Below are 18,088 nucleotides of genomic sequence, written 5' to 3' on the forward strand. Positions count from 1 at the left end.
TTGAATGCAAGAACGTATCATGTAAAGAAAAGAGATTGACATGTGAGACCAGTTTCATATGGATCCTATATCAGTTTCTATTTTTAGGACTTGGCTGTTAACCTTAATTGTTGTGTGGCAACAGTGGCATCATTCTCTGGTTAAAAGATCGTGCATAATATGAAGGGAAACTACAAAAGGAAGACAGCATATGTCTCGGTCATTTATCTCTTAGGTATCTTTTGCATCAAGAAAAAGAACACAACAATGCGGCATGTGTGATGCAAGTAAATACGAAAAAGATAATTCATCTAGCATTACTACTCATTATACAGTGTTTGAATTTCTATCACATACACGCACGCACCATCTTGTACAAAAACATATTTATTTGTTAATTTTCATAACTTTTCAGCTAGCTATGAAGTTCGAACCAAACTCTCCCATGAATTTACTGCAAGAATAAATGATTGACTAGCTAGAGTTGAAACTGCTCTAATAAGCATCTGATACTCTTCACAATTTGAGTTTGCTGAAATCAACTTTTTTAACTGGATAGGTATACGCCTCGTAATTGATTTGTTGGCCCAAACCACTCAACTTTGTGAGCGTAGTTATCAGATCAACCTGAAAGAGAATCAATTTCCACCCAACAATGAGAACTGAGATGCTAACAAGAGAATGCAGATATCTAGTCCTAATTCCTAGTACATTTTCAGAAGTTACAAGAATTTTCAGATTTGGAAAAAGAGATTTATTTAACATGCTGTCAATTGATATGATGCAAAACATATACAATCGATTTAGATAGTCTTAACATGTTATCTTGCAGACTTGGTTATCATTGAATAGCTAAATCCTTTGTTTGCATGAATGTATTATGTATAAGTCAGCATGGTTGAATTTACAACAATACTGTGTCACTTCATTTTACTTGGCTGTGGGAGAAAAAATTACTATGGGACTGACCTCATAATCTGTTTCTGACACTGTTTCCCTGCTGCGCTGATACTTCTGAACCCACGGCAAAACTTCTGGATCAGTGGCTAATAAAGTTTCTGTGGCTATCTGATCAGGACCCAAAAATCCAGACATAACAGCTAGCTGGGATAATAATAATGTCTGAATCAGTGATCAATAAACGGGAATTTTTCAACTAACAATTAGAATAATTATGGCATTGATTTAAGGAGTATCCAGAAATAAAGCTTAGGTTAAGCATAGCTTCTTTGCACCATTATATCAATTCATACAATAGCTAACATTTTTTCTTCATCTAAAATTTCAAAAAATTCACAATGGACAGCTTTCTTTGGACTGGATATCTGTTTCTTTTTGCTGTTCATGGTTGAACATGCTGAAGAACTAAAATGCATATGCAGCTACATGATTAACAAAGAACCTGGCGGGGGCCAAAGCCAACGGCAGAAAACTTGTCTTTCATTTCTTGAACACTTGCTTTGTCCCACTGGGGAACCCTTCCCTCTGGATCTGGCTCTTGGGTATCTGTCCTTCCAAAATTCCTCTCAAATAATCCCCACTGTTGGCACAATAATGGTTGTAATTATATGCCTTAACCCATAATTTTCTATTATAAGAAAAAGAAATACAGCTAGTTATATGCCGAATCATCTTTTGAGCTTAGGAAACAACTATGCCTACATCAAGCAAATTCCCCATGCCATGTGGTAAAGGCAGTGAAAATAATCATTTCCACTTTCCACAGTTGCATATTTGATACAGGTGCACAACCACTCACTTTCAATATCATTACCGGTTCCTTTGTAAATACCAATGCAATAAGAATCAAAATGCCTAAACAGTTATGAAATCAACCCTACGAGACTTGAGAGTACCAAAATCAATCCTATCAGAATTCTCTTATCCATAAGTGGTCAGTTCCACTGACCAAATCAGTAACTGAAAATGAGAACATGGCATACTGATAAATAAAGCATGAAATCTGTTCCATTTTAGAATTTGATTTTGGAAAAATAAAATACTAGACATCCTATGCCTATGAGATTATCTACTTACAGAAACATACACCATCACAAATCAAATTACTTGAAAGATTTTCAAGTTCCAAGATGAGACACCAAAGAGCAGAGCTTCAATATCTTGGACTCTATACACCGATTTGTCAAAACAAGATATGTTGAGCAGTTATAATGGTTACGTAAACTTCCACTAATAAACCAAAGCTATCACTAATGATAAATGGTTTTAGATCAATTAGGGATTTAAAAGACCTGTTAAATATACTCCATCAAGAGTATAACCATCATGAGTGAAAGGGAAATCATTTCCAGGGGTAGAAAATGCAAATTGTTGGGTTCAAACACCACAAAACGAGTTGCGTAAACATCCACTTGAAGTATAGATCATTGGAATGTAAATCTGAGAGTTATCTCTCACCAAACTAAGACATGTGAGAATCATTCTCAACACAATTTCAACAAACCAAGAGTAGACCAAGAATTTACTATAAGAATTTAGGAGATATATCAACCAAAATTTACTTCCGCAATGTGAAGTGCCAAGTATAATTATAAATAAATGGTAACAATCTAATGACACTTGTAATATCAGTATGGAACAACAAATTTTGAGAACAAACCTGACCATTTGAACCATATGCAGTGTATAACAAATTGCCCTTCTCAACGTTTCCTCCACATTTGCGAATTGCAGAAGCTAGAAAGGTTTGCTTAATGGCACTTTGTGCTGCATAAAATGAAGGAAACTAAGTAAGGGTACCAGCCTCCTTACCCCCACCCACCCAACCACATTCACAACCCCACAATCTGTTCATCTTCCATGCATAAACTATGCTAGAATGCTAGATAGGTGATTTAACAACCTATAATGTATCTACCTTGATACCAATTTAACAAACAGAGTCCCATGTGAATGATGCATAGTTTGTGATATTTAAAATGTAAACCTGCATGTTGGATCAGATCAGAATAGGAAATGGGCCCCCCTTTGGAATTCGAATCAATTTCCTTCTTTGCTTCCTCTACTAAATTCAAAGCACCAACAAGTCCCTTGTTTTCAGGTCTGCTGATCTCTGAGCTTCATGCAAAAAAAAAAATGGACAAGAAATTGAGGATAGCTTTTGCACAAGGATTTAAAACCAAATTGCACAGAAAGAAAAGAGGATAAAAAGTAATATGTGTTGTAGTATACATGAATCATATTGTAGTATATATGAGTCATAGTATAAATGTCTATATCATGTATAAATAGGCACTTGAGTGTATAGATAAGGTACTTGAGTGTATAATATAGGTATAGAGACTTGTGTGACAAGCTTTATGCCAAAGGGCAACAAGCATGGCACATTTCATCATTGGATGCAAGTATGTGGAGCTGCAGCCCTCAATCAAACAAGAGAAGATTGTTACCAAATTGAGTTTCTCTTAGAGCTTTCACACTAGCTATGTATTCCTATAAATACCCTCTTGTATGAGATGAATAAACACACATGAATCTCCATTCTCTCTGAATTATTACTCTCTCTATATTTCTGTCAATTTATGCTTGTCCTCAAACACGTTATCAGCACGAAATTGCTCTAGAATTAGAATCGAAATTGTCAAAATAGAGGAAGTTCATAATCCGATTAAAGCCATTTTTCCAAACCTACAAAAAACCTCCAAACCCTAGCACATATCAAAGCCCTTGATCCAAGAAGCCCAGAACCGGTTTCAGAACCGCCAGAACCGGCCGGAAACAGCCTGAACCGGCCACCGGAAAAATTGAACCGCTGCCGAACCGCTGTCGAAGCCCTGCCGAGTCCTGCCGAGTCCTGCCGAGACCTGCCGAGAAGCTGCCGAGAGCTGCCGAGCGAGTCCTGCCGAGACCTGCCGAGAAGCTGCCGAGACCTGCCGAGCGAGTCCTGCCGAGTCCTGCCGAAAGCTGTCGACAGCACCTGCCGAAAGCTGCCGAGACCTGCCGAGCTCATCTGCCGAGCCCCTGCCGAGCCCCTGCTGCGCAGCTGCCGAACAGCTGCCGAAGCACCTGCCTAGCAGCTGCCTAGCTGCTGCCTAGCAGCTGCCTAGTTGCTGCCTAGCATCTGCCGACAGATCCCGACAACTTTCCGGCGACTTTTCCGGCGACTTTCGGAACACTTTTCCGACAACTTTCCGGACACTTTTCCGGCGACTTTCGGGACACTTTTCCGATAACTTTCCGGACACTTTTCCGGCGACTTTCGGGACACTTTTCCTGCAACTTTTCGGTCATTTCGGACAACACTATTTCGAGGTATTGCTTATTAAAAGTTCTCGTTTTTGAGTTTTTATTCATTTTTCTCCTCTTTCTTTTTATCGGGAACTTACAATCAAAAAGCGGAATTATAGAAATTCACGCTAAACGAACTAAGAGCGTTCGTGACCAATGAACTAAGAGTGTTCATAATATTCGGACTAAGAGCGTCCGCGAGCATCGATTTATGACCCTATTAAACATCATTGTTTAGGTCTAATCCAAATATTCTTGGAAATTGATTTCTTGGTAGCATAGCTCGGAAATCTGATTATTTTAGTTTTCGTGGAAGTTTAAACTCCGAAACTAATATATCTTTTCTTCTTATCTTCAGGATGTCGAATGAACCTAGACTCGATTTTCAAATCCTTGACTCAACAGGTTTGGAATACCATAGTTGGAGAACCGACGTTGAGAACCATCTCACATCGAAAGGGATATTGCCCATCATACAGGCACCAAGTGCGGGCCTTGTGTTCCAACGAACATCCATAAAGCATGCACAAGCAATTATCTTGATGCGACGCCATATGGACAAAGCACTCAGATTAGAGTATATGTCCATCAAAGATGCAAAGGACCTATGGGCAGCGCTAGAAGAGCGCTTTGGTAATATCCAAGATTCCCTCCTCCCTGACTTGAAGGTTCAGTGGAACAATATACGATTCTCAGACTTCAAGTCTGTTTCTGAATACAATTCAGAAGCTCTTCGCCTAAAGGCCATGCTGAAGTTCTGTGGAAAACCTATCACAGAAGAAGAGCTAATTGAGAAAACTCTCTCTACCTTCCCCGTCTCAGAAATTATACTATCAAAGCAGCATCGCACTGAATTTAATGCTGGACGACTTACAAAGTTCAATGAGCTCATCAATCTTTTGTCGGTAGCTGAGAAGCACGACAACATCCTTGTAAAGAATTATAATTCAAGGCCCGTTGGAACCAAAAGCGTTCGTGAGGCGAATTATATTGCACCCAAGAGAGGGCGCAAGGAGCGGTACCCTACTAATAGGGGACATGTATACCCTAATAACAGGGGACATGAAGGACGAACGGGTCCATATAACCGCCCCAACAAAGAAGGCAGCCGCAACTATAGTGCGGGCACACGTGGTGGTAACTACACACGTGGGAGAGGTGGATATAACAACACCATGGGCCGTAACACTGTGGGCCGTGGAGGTCGCACCATACGCCGTGGTAGTAGCAGTAACAACCCGCCTAGGGAATATCCACAACGTGCACCACCTGCACCTCAAATCAAGGGAGGCAACCACAATGACGTGTGTCATCGGTGTGGTTCAATCGAGCATTGGTTTAAGCAATGCCAGGCAAGTACTCAACTAGCTGCACGCTACAAGGAGTACAGGGAAATAAGGGAGCAAGAAGCCAACCTTGCTGAAGAAGAAAATGGTGAAGATGTCAATCTCACCATAGAAGACTTCAAAGCTGTAAATGAAGAGCACGAGGATGCCGCAGACTTTGATTAGAATAGTCTTTTCTATTTTCCAATAAAACCGCAAATGTGCCTTAGTCAATAAATGACAATTGTATTGACTCTTTCTCATGTGGCGTACCTAATGAAGTATGATGTCTAGGAAAGTAATTGAGATCGGGGTATTTAAGCGAGCCTCGCTCCACCAACATCTCTCTACTTCCCTGGTCATATTTCATTGGAATTACCAAACGGATTGAGCAATTACAATTTGTATAAGTTTGATTTTATTTTGGAATAGACTTTGGAAACTTTGATGTAATCATTGGTTTTTTCCTTATTAAATAAAGTATCGCATTATCATTCAATGTCATGGACATGTGTTAATATTCCGAACTTTATTTTTTCAGTATGTTTTCGGGAGAATTGGAATGCCTTCTTGATAGTGGCACCACACATACTATATTACGACATAGGCAATTATTCTTATGGATGACGCCTAGTCAAACTTCAGTAACTACGATGGCAGGACCATCACAATTGATTCATGGTCGAGGACCAGCTCAATTTTTGTTGCCAAATGGCACAAATATTAATATCACCGAAGCTCTATATGCTCCAAGGGCTAGAAGAACCCTATTGAGTTTTAAAGATATAAGAGCCAATGATTTTCATGTGGAAACACATAGTGAGAATGGACAAGAGTTCCTTTGCATTACCTCTAATAACTACGGAAAAACACGAGTATTAGAGAAACTTATGTGTCGCTCTAGTGGATTGTACGCAACCACTATTAGAGTCATTGAATCCAACCATGTCATGAATGAAAATTTATGGGATTCCGACACATATAGGCTTTGGCACGACCGTTTGGGACATCCAGGTCGTGATATGATGATCCGTATATTAAAAACTTCACACGGACATCCATTCTTCAAAACGAAAAGAAGTACGAACCAAAGAGAGGTTCAAAGAATTACTTCCCAAGCATATCATTCGTTTTGCAAAGCTTGCTCTTTAGCAAAAGTATGATTGAGACCATCCTATGCAAAGGACACTAAAGAAAATATACCATTCTTGCAAAGAATACAAGGTGATATTTGTGGACCTATCCATCCAACTTGCGGACCATTTAGATATTTTATGGTGTTGGTTGATGCATCGACACGTTGGTCACATGTCATGCTCTTATCCACAAGAAATGATGCATTTGCTAAACTCCTAGCACAAATCATTAAGTTAAGGGCTCACCACCCTGATCACCCTATTAAGTCAATTCGTCTTGACAATGCTGGGGAGTTTACATCAAAGACTTTTGATGATTATTGCATGTCCATTGGGATCGAGGTTGAACACCCTGTCCCTCATGTACATACCCAAAATGGTCTCGCAGAAGCTGCCATTAAAAGACTTCAAATGGTTGCTAGGGCATTGGTTATGCGCACCAATCTCCCTATTTCTGCTTGGGGCTATGCAATATTGCACGCAGCTGTGCTTATTCGTCTAAGGCCCACTGCCACACAACCCTTTTCTGCGTCCCAGATGGTAACTGGGTATGAGCCAAATGTCTCACACTTACGCATATTTGGGTGTGCAGTCTATGTGCCAATTGCGCCGCCACAGCGCACTAAAATGGGTCATCAAAGACGATTAGGCCTTTATGTTGGCTATGACTCTCCAACCATTATCCGCTACATAGAACCCTTGACAGGTGATCTATTTACCGCTAGATTTGCGGATTGTCACTTTGATGAGACAGTCTTCCCGTCATTAGGGGGAGACATGAACACTAATGTTCAACAAAAAGGACAGGAATTGTCGTGGTTTGTCCCCACTTTGTCTCATCTTGATCCCCGAACCGCACAGTCTGAAATAGAAGTGCGGAGAATTCTCGATCTTCAGAACGTAGCAGAATCGATGCCTGATGCGTTTTCTGATATCGCTAAAGTGACGAGATCACACATACCTGCTGCAAATGTACCTGCAAGGATTGATGTCCCTAAAAGACATAATGCCATCTCAAGAGTACATGAGAATGGCGCCAACGTCCCCTCTATGGGTGACACATTGGCTAGGCCTACGGCTCCTGCCAGGAAGCGCGGGAGGCCCATAGGTTTGATGGATTCTCGCCCAAGGAAGAAAGCGAGTTTGGCACAAAATAATCCATTAATCATCGATACAAATAATCCATCTCATGAGAATATTCCGGATTATGGTTATGTCCAAGAGACATCATTGGGGGACGCTCCAATGACAGAATCAAATCCAGAGAATAGAGAGATCTCCATGAATTACACTAGTATACATGTGATGATGGATAGAAATTCTATGACTATTGATGATGCATTTGCATATCATATTGCATAAGGAATTATAGAATACGATGATATCGAACCTCGCTCCGTTGAAGAATGTCAACATAGAGCAGATTGGCCTAAATGGAAAGATGCGATCCAGACTGAATTGGATTCACTAACAAAGAGACAGGTATTTGGGTCTATAATGCTGACACCACCAAATATAAAGCCTGTTGGCCACAAATGGGTCTTTGTTAGAAAGCGTAATGAGAAAAATGAGGTTGTTAGATACAAAGCCCGCCTTGTGGCACAAGGTTTCTCACAACGCCCTGGAATCGACTACGAGGAGACATACTCTCCCGTAATGGACGTTATAACGTTCCGCTACCTTGTCAGTTTGGTAGTTTCCGAAAAACTTGACATGCAGCTTATGGATGTGGTTACAGCATATCTCTATGGGGATCTAGATTCAGAGATATATATGAAGGTTCCAGATGGACTTCAATTACCCAAATCAAGTGGCTCTAAACCACGGAGCGCGTTTTCAATAAGATTAAGACGCTCACTATATGGATTGAAACAATCCGGACGGATGTGGTATAACCGTCTAAGTGACTACTTGATTGGGAAGGGATATGTTAACAATGAAATATGCCCTTGCGTGTTCATTAAAAAGACAAGTTCCGGATTTGCAATTGTAGCAGTTTATGTCGATGACATGAACCTAATTGGAACTCTAGATGAGTTAAAGGAAACTGCTAAATATTTGAAATCCGAGTTTGAGATGAAAGATCTTGGGAAAACACGGTTTTGCCTCGGAATAGAACTCGAGCACCGTAATGATGGGATTATGATCCATCAGTCAGCATATACTCAAAAATTACTAAGGCGCTTTAATGAAGATAAAGCAAAGCCTGTTAGTACTCCCATGATCGGCCGTAGTCTTGAGCCCACAAAAGATCCGTTTCGTCCAAGGGATGAGGACGAAGATTTATTAGAGGCTGAAATACCCTATCTAAGTGCGATAGGCGCATTATTGTATTTAACTCAATGCACAAGACCGGATATCTCATTCGCAGTGAACTTGTTAGCTCGACATAGTTTTGCGCCAACACGCCGTCATTGGATTGGCATAAAGACAATCTTTCGATACTTAAAAGGTACGATTGATATGGGCTTGTTTTATCCCTACAGAGAGAAAAGAAAAGACAGAAGCATGGGATCAGACCCCAAGAGGCAAAAAGCCATCTTCCGTAATGTAGACGCCGGTGACACCGTCCATGGTGACCAACGTTCTCCTCCTCCCCTCCATCAAAATGATAATGATGTTTTGATGGGATTTGCTGATGCAGGGTATCTCTCTGACCCTCATAAAGGTCGCTCCCAAACAGGTTATGTCTTTACCATGGGAAGCACGGCGATATCTTGGAGATCTACAAAACAGACCCTTGTTGCTACTTCCTCAAATCATGCAGAGATTATTGCTCTACATGAAGCTGTGCGTGAATGCATATGGCTAAGGTCTATAAATAGACACATTCGAGGAACTTGTGGTTTGAAGTTCACCACAAATGAGCCTACATGCATTTATGAAGATAATGCAGCTTGTATTGAGCAAATGAAATTAGGTTTCATCAAGGGCGACAATACCAAGCATATATCACCGAAATTCTTTTACAATCAGCAACAGCAAACACTTCTAAAAATTGAAGTAAATCAAATCCGATCAGAGGATAATGTAGCGGACTTATTTACTAAGTCGTTACCAAAATCCCCTTTCGAGAAACATGTGAAGAGCATCGGATTAAGAAGGTTATCCGAACTCTCATGATCTTCAGGGGAAGTCTAGATCAGGGGGAGTATCCAGAAACATACTCCACACTCAACGCGCGTTGTGCTCTTTTTGTCCTTCGACCAAGGTTGTTTTTTCCCACAGGGTTTTATTACTTGGCAAGGTTTTTAACGAGGCAATTTCGAAGCGCACGGCCTAGACAATGCTATTAAACATGAAATATCCAAGGGGGAGTGTTGTAGTATACATGAATCATATTGTAGTATATATGAGTCATAGTATAAATGTCTATATCATGTATAAATAGGCACTTGAGTGTATAGATAAGGTACTTGAGTGTATAATATAGGTATAGAGACTTGTGTGACAAGCTTTATGCCAAAGGGCAACAAGCATGGCACATTTCATCATTGGATGCAAGTATGTGGAGCTGCAGCCCTCAATCAAACAAGAGAAGATTGTTACCAAATTGAGTTTCTCTTAGAGCTTTCACACTAGCTATGTATTCCTATAAATACCCTCTTGTATGAGATGAATAAACACACATGAATCTCCATTCTCTCTGAATTATTACTCTCTCTATATTTCTGTCAATTTATGCTTGTCCTCAAACAATATGCAATGATTTAGTGCAGGTTCGCATTTTCAACCCTTTTCCTATGAGTTGGCATACTTAAAAAGCTCTAAACACAAATAGACATCCAGACGACGAACTAAAGGAACAATGGACAGATAAGGGAGAGGATGAGCTACAGAAACATGAATGATGGACTCTTGTACCTGATAGATGGAGAAACTAGTAAATGGGTTTATCTCCAAGCAGATCATATACAAACATACCAAAGGGTCATTAGGTTTCTTTCAAGAGAGCACATGTTTCTGATTCTTCTTTCTTATTCATGTACCAGAGTTCTCTTCATCTTTAATTTTCTTAAACAAAATATTAATCCAAAAAAAAAAAAAAGTGGAAAAACGAAGTCCAGGGGCCAGTTTGGATACAAGATTGCTCGTCTTACAATTTAATGCCAAAACTTATATCACCCAAAATTCTATACATAACAGTTACCTGAATCGGATAGATCCATTTGGGCCCCCGGTTTTTGAAGCCTGAAAAACACAATGGGAAAGTAAGTATTTTCTTTCCTCCCTGTGTATTTGTGTAATCACTACATATAACCAGACAAGAAAATACTATGATGTTCACTGCAATCATAGGGCAAAGTTTTCTGCCTGACCTTATCATAAGTCATAATATCATTCAATGCCAAAGTGAGTAAGGATGGGATAACATCTGGATTTTCCTGAAATGGAAAGAAGATAGATAAGATAGAGTAGACCATATACAGAACATATATGATTAATCATCTAAATTGTGAATGGGAAAACTACAGCATACCATTACCTTTATAGCCTTGTATAAGGTATCCTTGATACTTGCTGTTTAGTAAGGAATATGAATCTGGATCAGCAGTAGATTGTAGATGACTCCAGTCTAGCATTGAGAATAAAACCATTCTAAAAACTTACATTGAAATTCAGAACGCTGCCTGCGTTGTATCAAATCAGCAGCATCAGCCATTTCAACAAATGTTCCTGAACTTCTTACTAATTCCTAAAATGATATCACAACTGCAGAAAATCATCATCAATTCACTCTAATATATGGAATTCATCATGTACTATGTCATCAATTTAAAAGTTATTTCTTTTTCAACTCTCAAATTAATCACATTTATCCCAAGTTCATAATGCGAAAACTGAATCATACTCAACACAGATTATAATGAGGAAAAAATATGCTCTCACCAAGCCGACAGTGGCACCAAAACATGTAAGAATGCTCCTCCGCTTAAACCTTTCCTCATTATCAGCATCAGCTTCAATTTTACTGCAACGAACTGTAGCCTACAATTCCATATTCAGCAAGCTATAATCACTATCTATATAAACAATGTCAAACAATTTGATTCACACAAAAAACCATAGACAAACCAACGCTCTTCTGTCATTTAACAGCAACCCTTTTCTCAAAAGGCACATAGAAACATAGGTAATGAAAACTTACACCAAGAGTAGGATATCTTGGGGCAGAGGTTATGGAAGCATTGACGGGGACAATAGGAAGCAGGTTGGGGACAGTTGAAAGGAAAGACACCGCCATTGTCTTCCTGTGTTCAAGAAAATTTGAGAAGCTGTCTACAGTCTACTTCGAAATCAAGACTGTTCTACAAATGTGGAGACTGGAGACTGCCAAAATGGAGAGGATATCAGAATGGGGCCCCTCTGGTGGATTTATGGTTTGTATGTGGTTTATGATATTTGCTATCCTATCTTTTATGTATCTGGATGATAGTAGACAAAACCCGCTACAAACAAGAAAGGCTTCCTATAATGGGCTTATACAGTGGTTCACGGTAGATCGGAAATGGGAAATAAAGTCAAAATGACCCAAGATCCTAATTGCAATCACATCATCAAAAACAGCCAACGAAAGAGAAGAACGTACACAGCAACAGAGATAAGCAATCAAATTCTTTTTCATTTTTATTGAATCAGATGACTATGAATACATGAAGAGTGCGAAGTAAATTTGGAGTCATCCCTAAACCCAGTACAGTACTCCCCAATGAATCATTTTATCAAATCCTTGAAAACAGGCCAACTTCACAAAGCACATTAACGATGCCCTGGTCATAGATGGAAGGCCCTGTCTTGCTATCTCCGGCAATTCAATCCCTGACATGACACTTGCGTTTTCCTCTTCGACACTATGATATACCAACCCAGCTATACCTAAACTCAGGATATACATATACATCCGTGTCCCTATGCCTATCATAACACTAGCTTGTAGAGTTACATTAATGTATTGGAAAGAATGATGTCACCACCCTGCAGCACAGGAACTTTTTTCGAAAGCACTGCTTTGCAATATCTGAGACCCTTACTCAGTTGCTTGCATCGGCAATTCCTTCTTACACAAACAATCCGGTAAAGGGTTAACATAGAATGGTTCTTCTGAACGGAACCTTTCCGTACCCCTGGTTCCTGAAATGGGACCTTTTCTCTTCCGCGGGTTGCCCTGCCTGTGCATAAACAACATCACCAACAAATTAAACTTTTGAAAAGTGGGGACACCCGTCATGTAATAGATTTGAGAACAGGAAGTCTTTATTGGTGAATGTCCTTAAAAGTACACAATAACGAGAAACATAATCTAAAGTGATTGGTCGAACTTCGGAGGTTTTGGTGAAAGATTACATACCGTCTCCTGTGCAATTCAATAACTCGATTTGATAAATTTTTTCCTTCTTTCAGGGTTCCCTGCTCAAGTTTGTCAATCAGACGAACAAGGGCTTTTCTGATGAAATAAGAGAAGCATAAAAACAGATTCAGTAATCATTTTATGGCCATAGGAATGTTATATTGGAGTCTGCTATGAAAATAAATCTCCTTGCCTGTCAGGAGATATTGTCTTCCTGTGACCAAGAAAGCGACGGTGACCTTCAACTGCCCTCGCCATGTTTCCAGAGTATGAAGGAATAAATACATCACTTTCAACTGAAACAATGTAGTCAAGTGCAGCCATCTGAGATGCATGATCGCTGAAAGATTCAAGCTCCTCGACAGATGCCAATGTTTCCTGAAAGGAAGGATCAGGAAATGAAAGAATAAAAGACCAGCATGACAGAATAATCCATAGATGGATTTCAGCAATCCCCACCCGATCCCCCATAAAATCAAATTAGATATATAGAGATGGAAATATACAAATGAGTCTTCCACATAGTGATGGGAATTTATGTAGACTTTTTCCACATATCAATTATCATGCAAGGACATCGACATCTGACCTTCCCTCACTTCTGACCTTCCCTCACTTAGAATGATAGACAGTGATTCCTACTTAAATTATAGCTGAGAATAGACACCACTCACTTTCTTCATCTGTTAGCCCCACCATAGAGTCTATCAGTCAATAAGTTCACTTAATTGCCTCGTAGTAATAGATGAATGACTAGCTTAACACAAAGCAACATATCACTTAAGCTTCTGCTTAAGCTCAGCAACAATGTAACACCACAAGCAAAGTTTCTTTCTTTCAGGAATGTGGCTCCTGTAGGAACTCTATTTTGACACCCATAAATGACTAGTGGTTTATATTGTTATTTCATCCATCGGGGCAATTAACCAATGCTCCAGTGTCAACCAAGAAATATCATTTTCTACGTTTCTGAAAGAAATTGAACAACTGTGCATATTGATATACATGGCTCTCAACTCAATAGGTTGGTCATCTTATCTTGATAGTAGACACTGTTATTAGCAGGTTCCTATTAAAATGTTCCAAAATACTAATGTTGAATCCCTCACAAGCTCTATAGGTCAAATTCTGATCAATCCTACTTATGACAACGGTTCTAGTTTCAATGATGTCTGGAAAGAATCCATATTCTGTAGCCAGCTTTAAAAAATCTGTACGACCAGATCACTGGAAGGTTGAGGATCCTATTCCGCAGGACAATACATATGAGTAAGGAGATAATTACTACCATCAGTTTAAAATAGTAATCATGTTTCTGGCCCAGTTTTGGATTAATCAGTCTGTACAACTTCTAAATTAAATCAGTCAGGATAGTAATCTAGTTTCTATATATAAACTCTGTACATTTGAAAGGTTATGTATTAATGTTCACCTCAAAGCCCAACCACGAACATTTCCAAATCCTATTTATATTTGGAACTTATAGGATTTAACAAAATGGAGAAATCAAACATGACAATCAAGCAACAATATGATGCAAATCATAGAACTCATACCTTACTCATAAGTATCGGAAAACGGGATCGCAGATCTGCCATATGAGAGTCGCCCCCATATATCTTTCCAGCCGCAAGGTATATTGGTGTGCTCGATGGGTACCCAAGGGCGGTGAGAAAAATTCCAACCTCCTTTGGAGTTAAGGGGCAATATCCTTTGGATCTCTGTTCTACGGGGTTTATTTCCTTTTCTTTCCAGTATGGGGTGTTCTCTCTACAAGTTTCAACATATATGTCAGGCACCGCATATGCCAAGGACTATTCACAAAATGACAATCATGTAAGCACTTCGTACCGAATGATTCTTAGTTCATCAGCTTCAGCTGGTGATAAATCCTGCGTGCATCCACTAAAAGCAAGCATGTCCTCCTCAAATCGTAAATGCAGAGCTATGTAAGGACCTAAGGACCTCATCCGATCCACTAACAACTACAACAATAGAAACAAAACAAAAAATCCAAAAAAAAAAAATTATGATGGTTATCCAAAAGTCAACTTCATGTAAATCAAACATTTAGATTTGAGTATTTACTTTTCCCATTGCTTCAATATGAGGTGCAAAACGTAGCGCTTCATAACAAGCACGGCAGCGAAGCTTCTGAATATCTAAAGGTAGGTTGTTATTTGCTAAGCGAGAATCAGATTTTGCAGCTCGAATAACCTTGGAAAAGAATCACGTTCATCAGAATGTGATTTTATCAATTCAAGAAAACACTTTATAAACAATGTGTTCCAGAAATCACACCTCATATTCTTCCCACATGCTAGCTATCTCATCTAGGTAGTAATCCATACCAGACCAGCTTCTAAAATGCTTAACGGCTTTGGTACCAGTCGCCAGTTCCTTGGGAAGCTTTTTTATTATTTTGACATCATTAGATAGAGCATTGATGAAATAGTCTTCATCGAAAACATCTGAAAAGTTGCTGTGTGCCAAACAAGATGTAACAAAATTATAGCACCAATGACATAAAATTATGAAAAAAAGTAAAAGATGACTTCATAAAATAGACAAACAAAAATGCTACCTAGAGTCTTTCCAAAATGACCGTTTATCAAGTTCCGGAATTACAAGAGTGGCATTTATGATACGGGCTACAGCTACCATGTCACATATCTGCAATTCAAGGAGGACACTCTTGAGATCCATACAACAGTAAGATGTTATCAAGTAATTGGGATAACTAGTAGCAAAACGTTCATATGCATAATCAATAAAAACAGTCTATTGGCCGTGTGTCCGACAAAGTTGAAAAACATCGATCAGCTAGGCATTTGGTAAGAGCAAGAAACAGGAATAAATGCATATTTTTCTTCTGAATCTTGTTCGAACACAAGGTCATAACTCCTAGAAATCTATCAACCATCTGGAGCACATATTTCTAGTTAGAAGGAAGAAAAGAAACACACACACACACACTCTCACCAAGTAAAAACAAGAATAAAAAATAGAAAACCTCCTACAGTCATCTAAATTGGAAGATTACACTATTATGAACCAATCAGTCTATCAATGGAAAGTGCATTGCAAGGAATTTTATTTACCCTGCTATCTTTGTTCTGCAGTCACCAATGAAAAAAGCACAATATTTTTTTTTAAAACATTAAAATCAAAATCTAGAAAGGACAGAAACTCAACACAAAATATTTCATATGGTGATCAGCCAATATAAATTACAAAGAGTCAAAGAGTGAGAGCCATTAAAGAAAAAGAGTATTTACAGACCCCAGCACGCATCTGGTTCAGCCCACCATTCGTATGTACCAGAAGGTAGCCCCGGGACTCTGTAGGAGCTGAAATAAGCAACAGTAAAGATGAAATCAGGAACATGAAGGATATTTCATAGCTAAAAATAAAACTATACCAATAACTTACATGTATAATTGGTACTTGGCTCTACACAGGGCACAAAATCACGATTTGGTGGAGGCCTCCATAGCTTGTCAGATTCCAAAGTTCCAGTTGAACGATCCAACTGTCAAGTCTAAAGGAGTGAAAACATGACATATGCATAACTTTTCACATCAATAAGCATATGTGAATCTCTAAGCCTCAGTCCGAACTAAAAGAATAGGGAGCTCAAGTTTTTTACGTACTAGCAATCAAATGGAGTACATAAGGAATCATCAATCATATAAGTATAGAACAAAATACAACCTTGCGAGAAGGCAGAGGCGCTTTCCACAATTGAGGTGGAGCAAGCTCCTGAGTCCAGCTCTGCTCAGTTGTCAACTTCTGGTATATAAAATCATGTTGCTTCAAAATCAGTATACATATACATAACAATTCAGATCAACCAACAAACTATTTTCCAAAAACAAAATGAAAAACACAAAAGGTGCTTCTTTTCTTTGAGTGAAAGTAAAACTCTTTAAAGAAACTTCCTGAATGGGAAGTCAATTCTAGTCAATGCCTATGCTAATCTCAAACAAACCCAACAAAAATGAAACCACAAAACAACAACTACTCACAGATTGAGTCAAAGATCCAGAACCAAAATGCACAACCTTTCTTGAATTAACAAACCCAGAATCTTAGTAAAACCAAAAATGGTGGTGATCAAAATCCAAATCCCACTGAATTGAATAAAAGGGTATGCAGAAAATCCACAAAGACAGAAACTTTTTTTCAAAAAGCAAGACAACACTTGGCACCCATTACACCAAAAACCCTGAATTGAATGATTTGGGTTTTCAATTTTTGTGAAGAAAAAAAAAAACACAAAGAGAAGAGAATTCACCGTGGGGAGCTTGAAGGGGTCAGAGAAGTTAGGGACCTTGGAGGAAGGGAAAATGGGGACGTGGACAGAGAAGAGAGCCACCAGAGCTATTACGCATATGGCGCACGTTAGCAGCTTCCTCAGTGCCGCCAATGCTATCAGCTTCTTCTTCTGCATCTGTGGTGTGGGATTGTCTCTAAGAATCAGTAGCCATCACCAAAACGAAAATTCTCAAAAAGACTGAGTCTTGGGGTTGAAGACAGTGTTTATGGGATTCTGGGTTTTGTGGGTTTTTTAAGCTGGATTGGTATGTGTCTGGGTTTTGATGATGTTGCTTCTTCTTCTTCTTCTTCTTCTTCTTCTTTGTTTCTAAGGTTTTTGCCGCTTTTGCTTTTAGGTAGTTTGATCTGTCTATTTAGTAATGGCAAGCGGCAGGGATAGTGTTCGGTTATTTAAACAATGAAATCCAAAAAGAAAAGAAGAGAAGAGAAAAGAAAATAACTCATAATTTTCTTTTGGTTATTTTTAGCAAGATTTACCACATTTTTTATGGGAATTTCAATTTACAGCGTATTTGGATAAGAACAGTTTTTTATTTCCTATATAGGTGTTTAGTTTATAAATTTTGTTCAAGAGGTGAGCAAAAACACTTTAATTAAAAAGAAATTGTACTAAAATGTTTGTTATAAAATTAAAAATTAATAGATAAAATGTAACGATCTATGCCCCAAGGAGAACTATCAAATTCAAATAGAATATCACTCAAAGGACTAAT

The 18,088-nt window shown here is 38.9% G+C and overlaps 2 protein-coding genes across 3 annotated transcripts; both read right to left on the reverse strand.

The window, feature by feature from the left end:
* Positions 1-271: 271 nt before the first annotated feature.
* Positions 272-12,087, reverse strand: LOC133707524 (thylakoid lumenal 29 kDa protein, chloroplastic-like). Its single transcript, XM_062133176.1, has 11 exons — positions 11,838-12,087; positions 11,579-11,677; positions 11,300-11,384; positions 11,175-11,209; positions 11,008-11,073; positions 10,839-10,879; positions 2,927-3,057; positions 2,600-2,706; positions 1,382-1,519; positions 949-1,083; positions 272-606 (listed from the first exon to the last, which is right to left on the reverse strand). Exons 1-11 carry the CDS (start codon positions 11,931-11,933, stop codon positions 496-498), a joined length of 1,044 nt encoding a protein of 347 aa, XP_061989160.1. The 5' UTR covers positions 11,934-12,087; the 3' UTR covers positions 272-495.
* Positions 12,088-12,291: 204 nt separating this feature from the next.
* LOC133744149 (O-fucosyltransferase 7) lies at positions 12,292-17,737 on the reverse strand. Of its 2 annotated transcripts, none has more exons than XM_062172294.1 (12): positions 17,371-17,737; positions 16,752-16,829; positions 16,470-16,569; positions 16,320-16,387; positions 15,622-15,710; positions 15,339-15,519; positions 15,126-15,254; positions 14,889-15,022; positions 14,594-14,807; positions 13,231-13,415; positions 13,038-13,133; positions 12,292-12,858 (listed from the first exon to the last, which is right to left on the reverse strand). In XM_062172294.1, the coding sequence occupies exons 1-12, from the start codon at positions 17,488-17,490 to the stop codon at positions 12,717-12,719; spliced, it is 1,536 nt and encodes a 511-aa protein (XP_062028278.1). In that variant the 5' UTR covers positions 17,491-17,737; the 3' UTR covers positions 12,292-12,716. The 2 variants fall into 2 exon arrangements, with proteins under 2 accessions (XP_062028278.1, XP_062028277.1); XM_062172293.1 differs by having other exon boundaries at positions 17,335-17,737.
* Between the last annotated feature and the right edge of the window lie 351 nt (positions 17,738-18,088).

This window comes from Rosa rugosa, chromosome 4 (assembly GCF_958449725.1).
Source record: "Rosa rugosa chromosome 4, drRosRugo1.1, whole genome shotgun sequence".
Taxonomy (NCBI): domain Eukaryota; kingdom Viridiplantae; phylum Streptophyta; class Magnoliopsida; order Rosales; family Rosaceae; genus Rosa; species Rosa rugosa.

Coding starts and splice junctions, on each gene's coding strand:
- LOC133744149 (XM_062172293.1), bottom strand. CDS start 17,490: ATGCAGAAGAAGAAGCTGATAGCATTGGCGGCACTGAGGAAGCTGCTA. Junction 15,520..15,621: donor TCATTTTGGAAAGACTCTAG/GTAGCATTTTTG, acceptor TTTGGCACACAG/CAACTTTTCAGATGTTTTCG. Junction 15,023..15,125: donor ATATTGAAGCAATGGGAAAA/GTAAATACTCAA, acceptor CTATTGTTGTAG/TTGTTAGTGGATCGGATGAG.
- LOC133707524 (XM_062133176.1), bottom strand. CDS start 11,933: ATGGCGGTGTCTTTCCTTTCAACTGTCCCCAACCTGCTTCCTATTGTC. Junction 3,058..10,838: donor AATGGATCTATCCGATTCAG/GTAACTGTTATG, acceptor TTTTGCATGAAG/CTCAGAGATCAGCAGACCTG. Junction 1,084..1,381: donor TTGGCTTTGGCCCCCGCCAG/GTTCTTTGTTAA, acceptor TTATTATCCCAG/CTAGCTGTTATGTCTGGATT.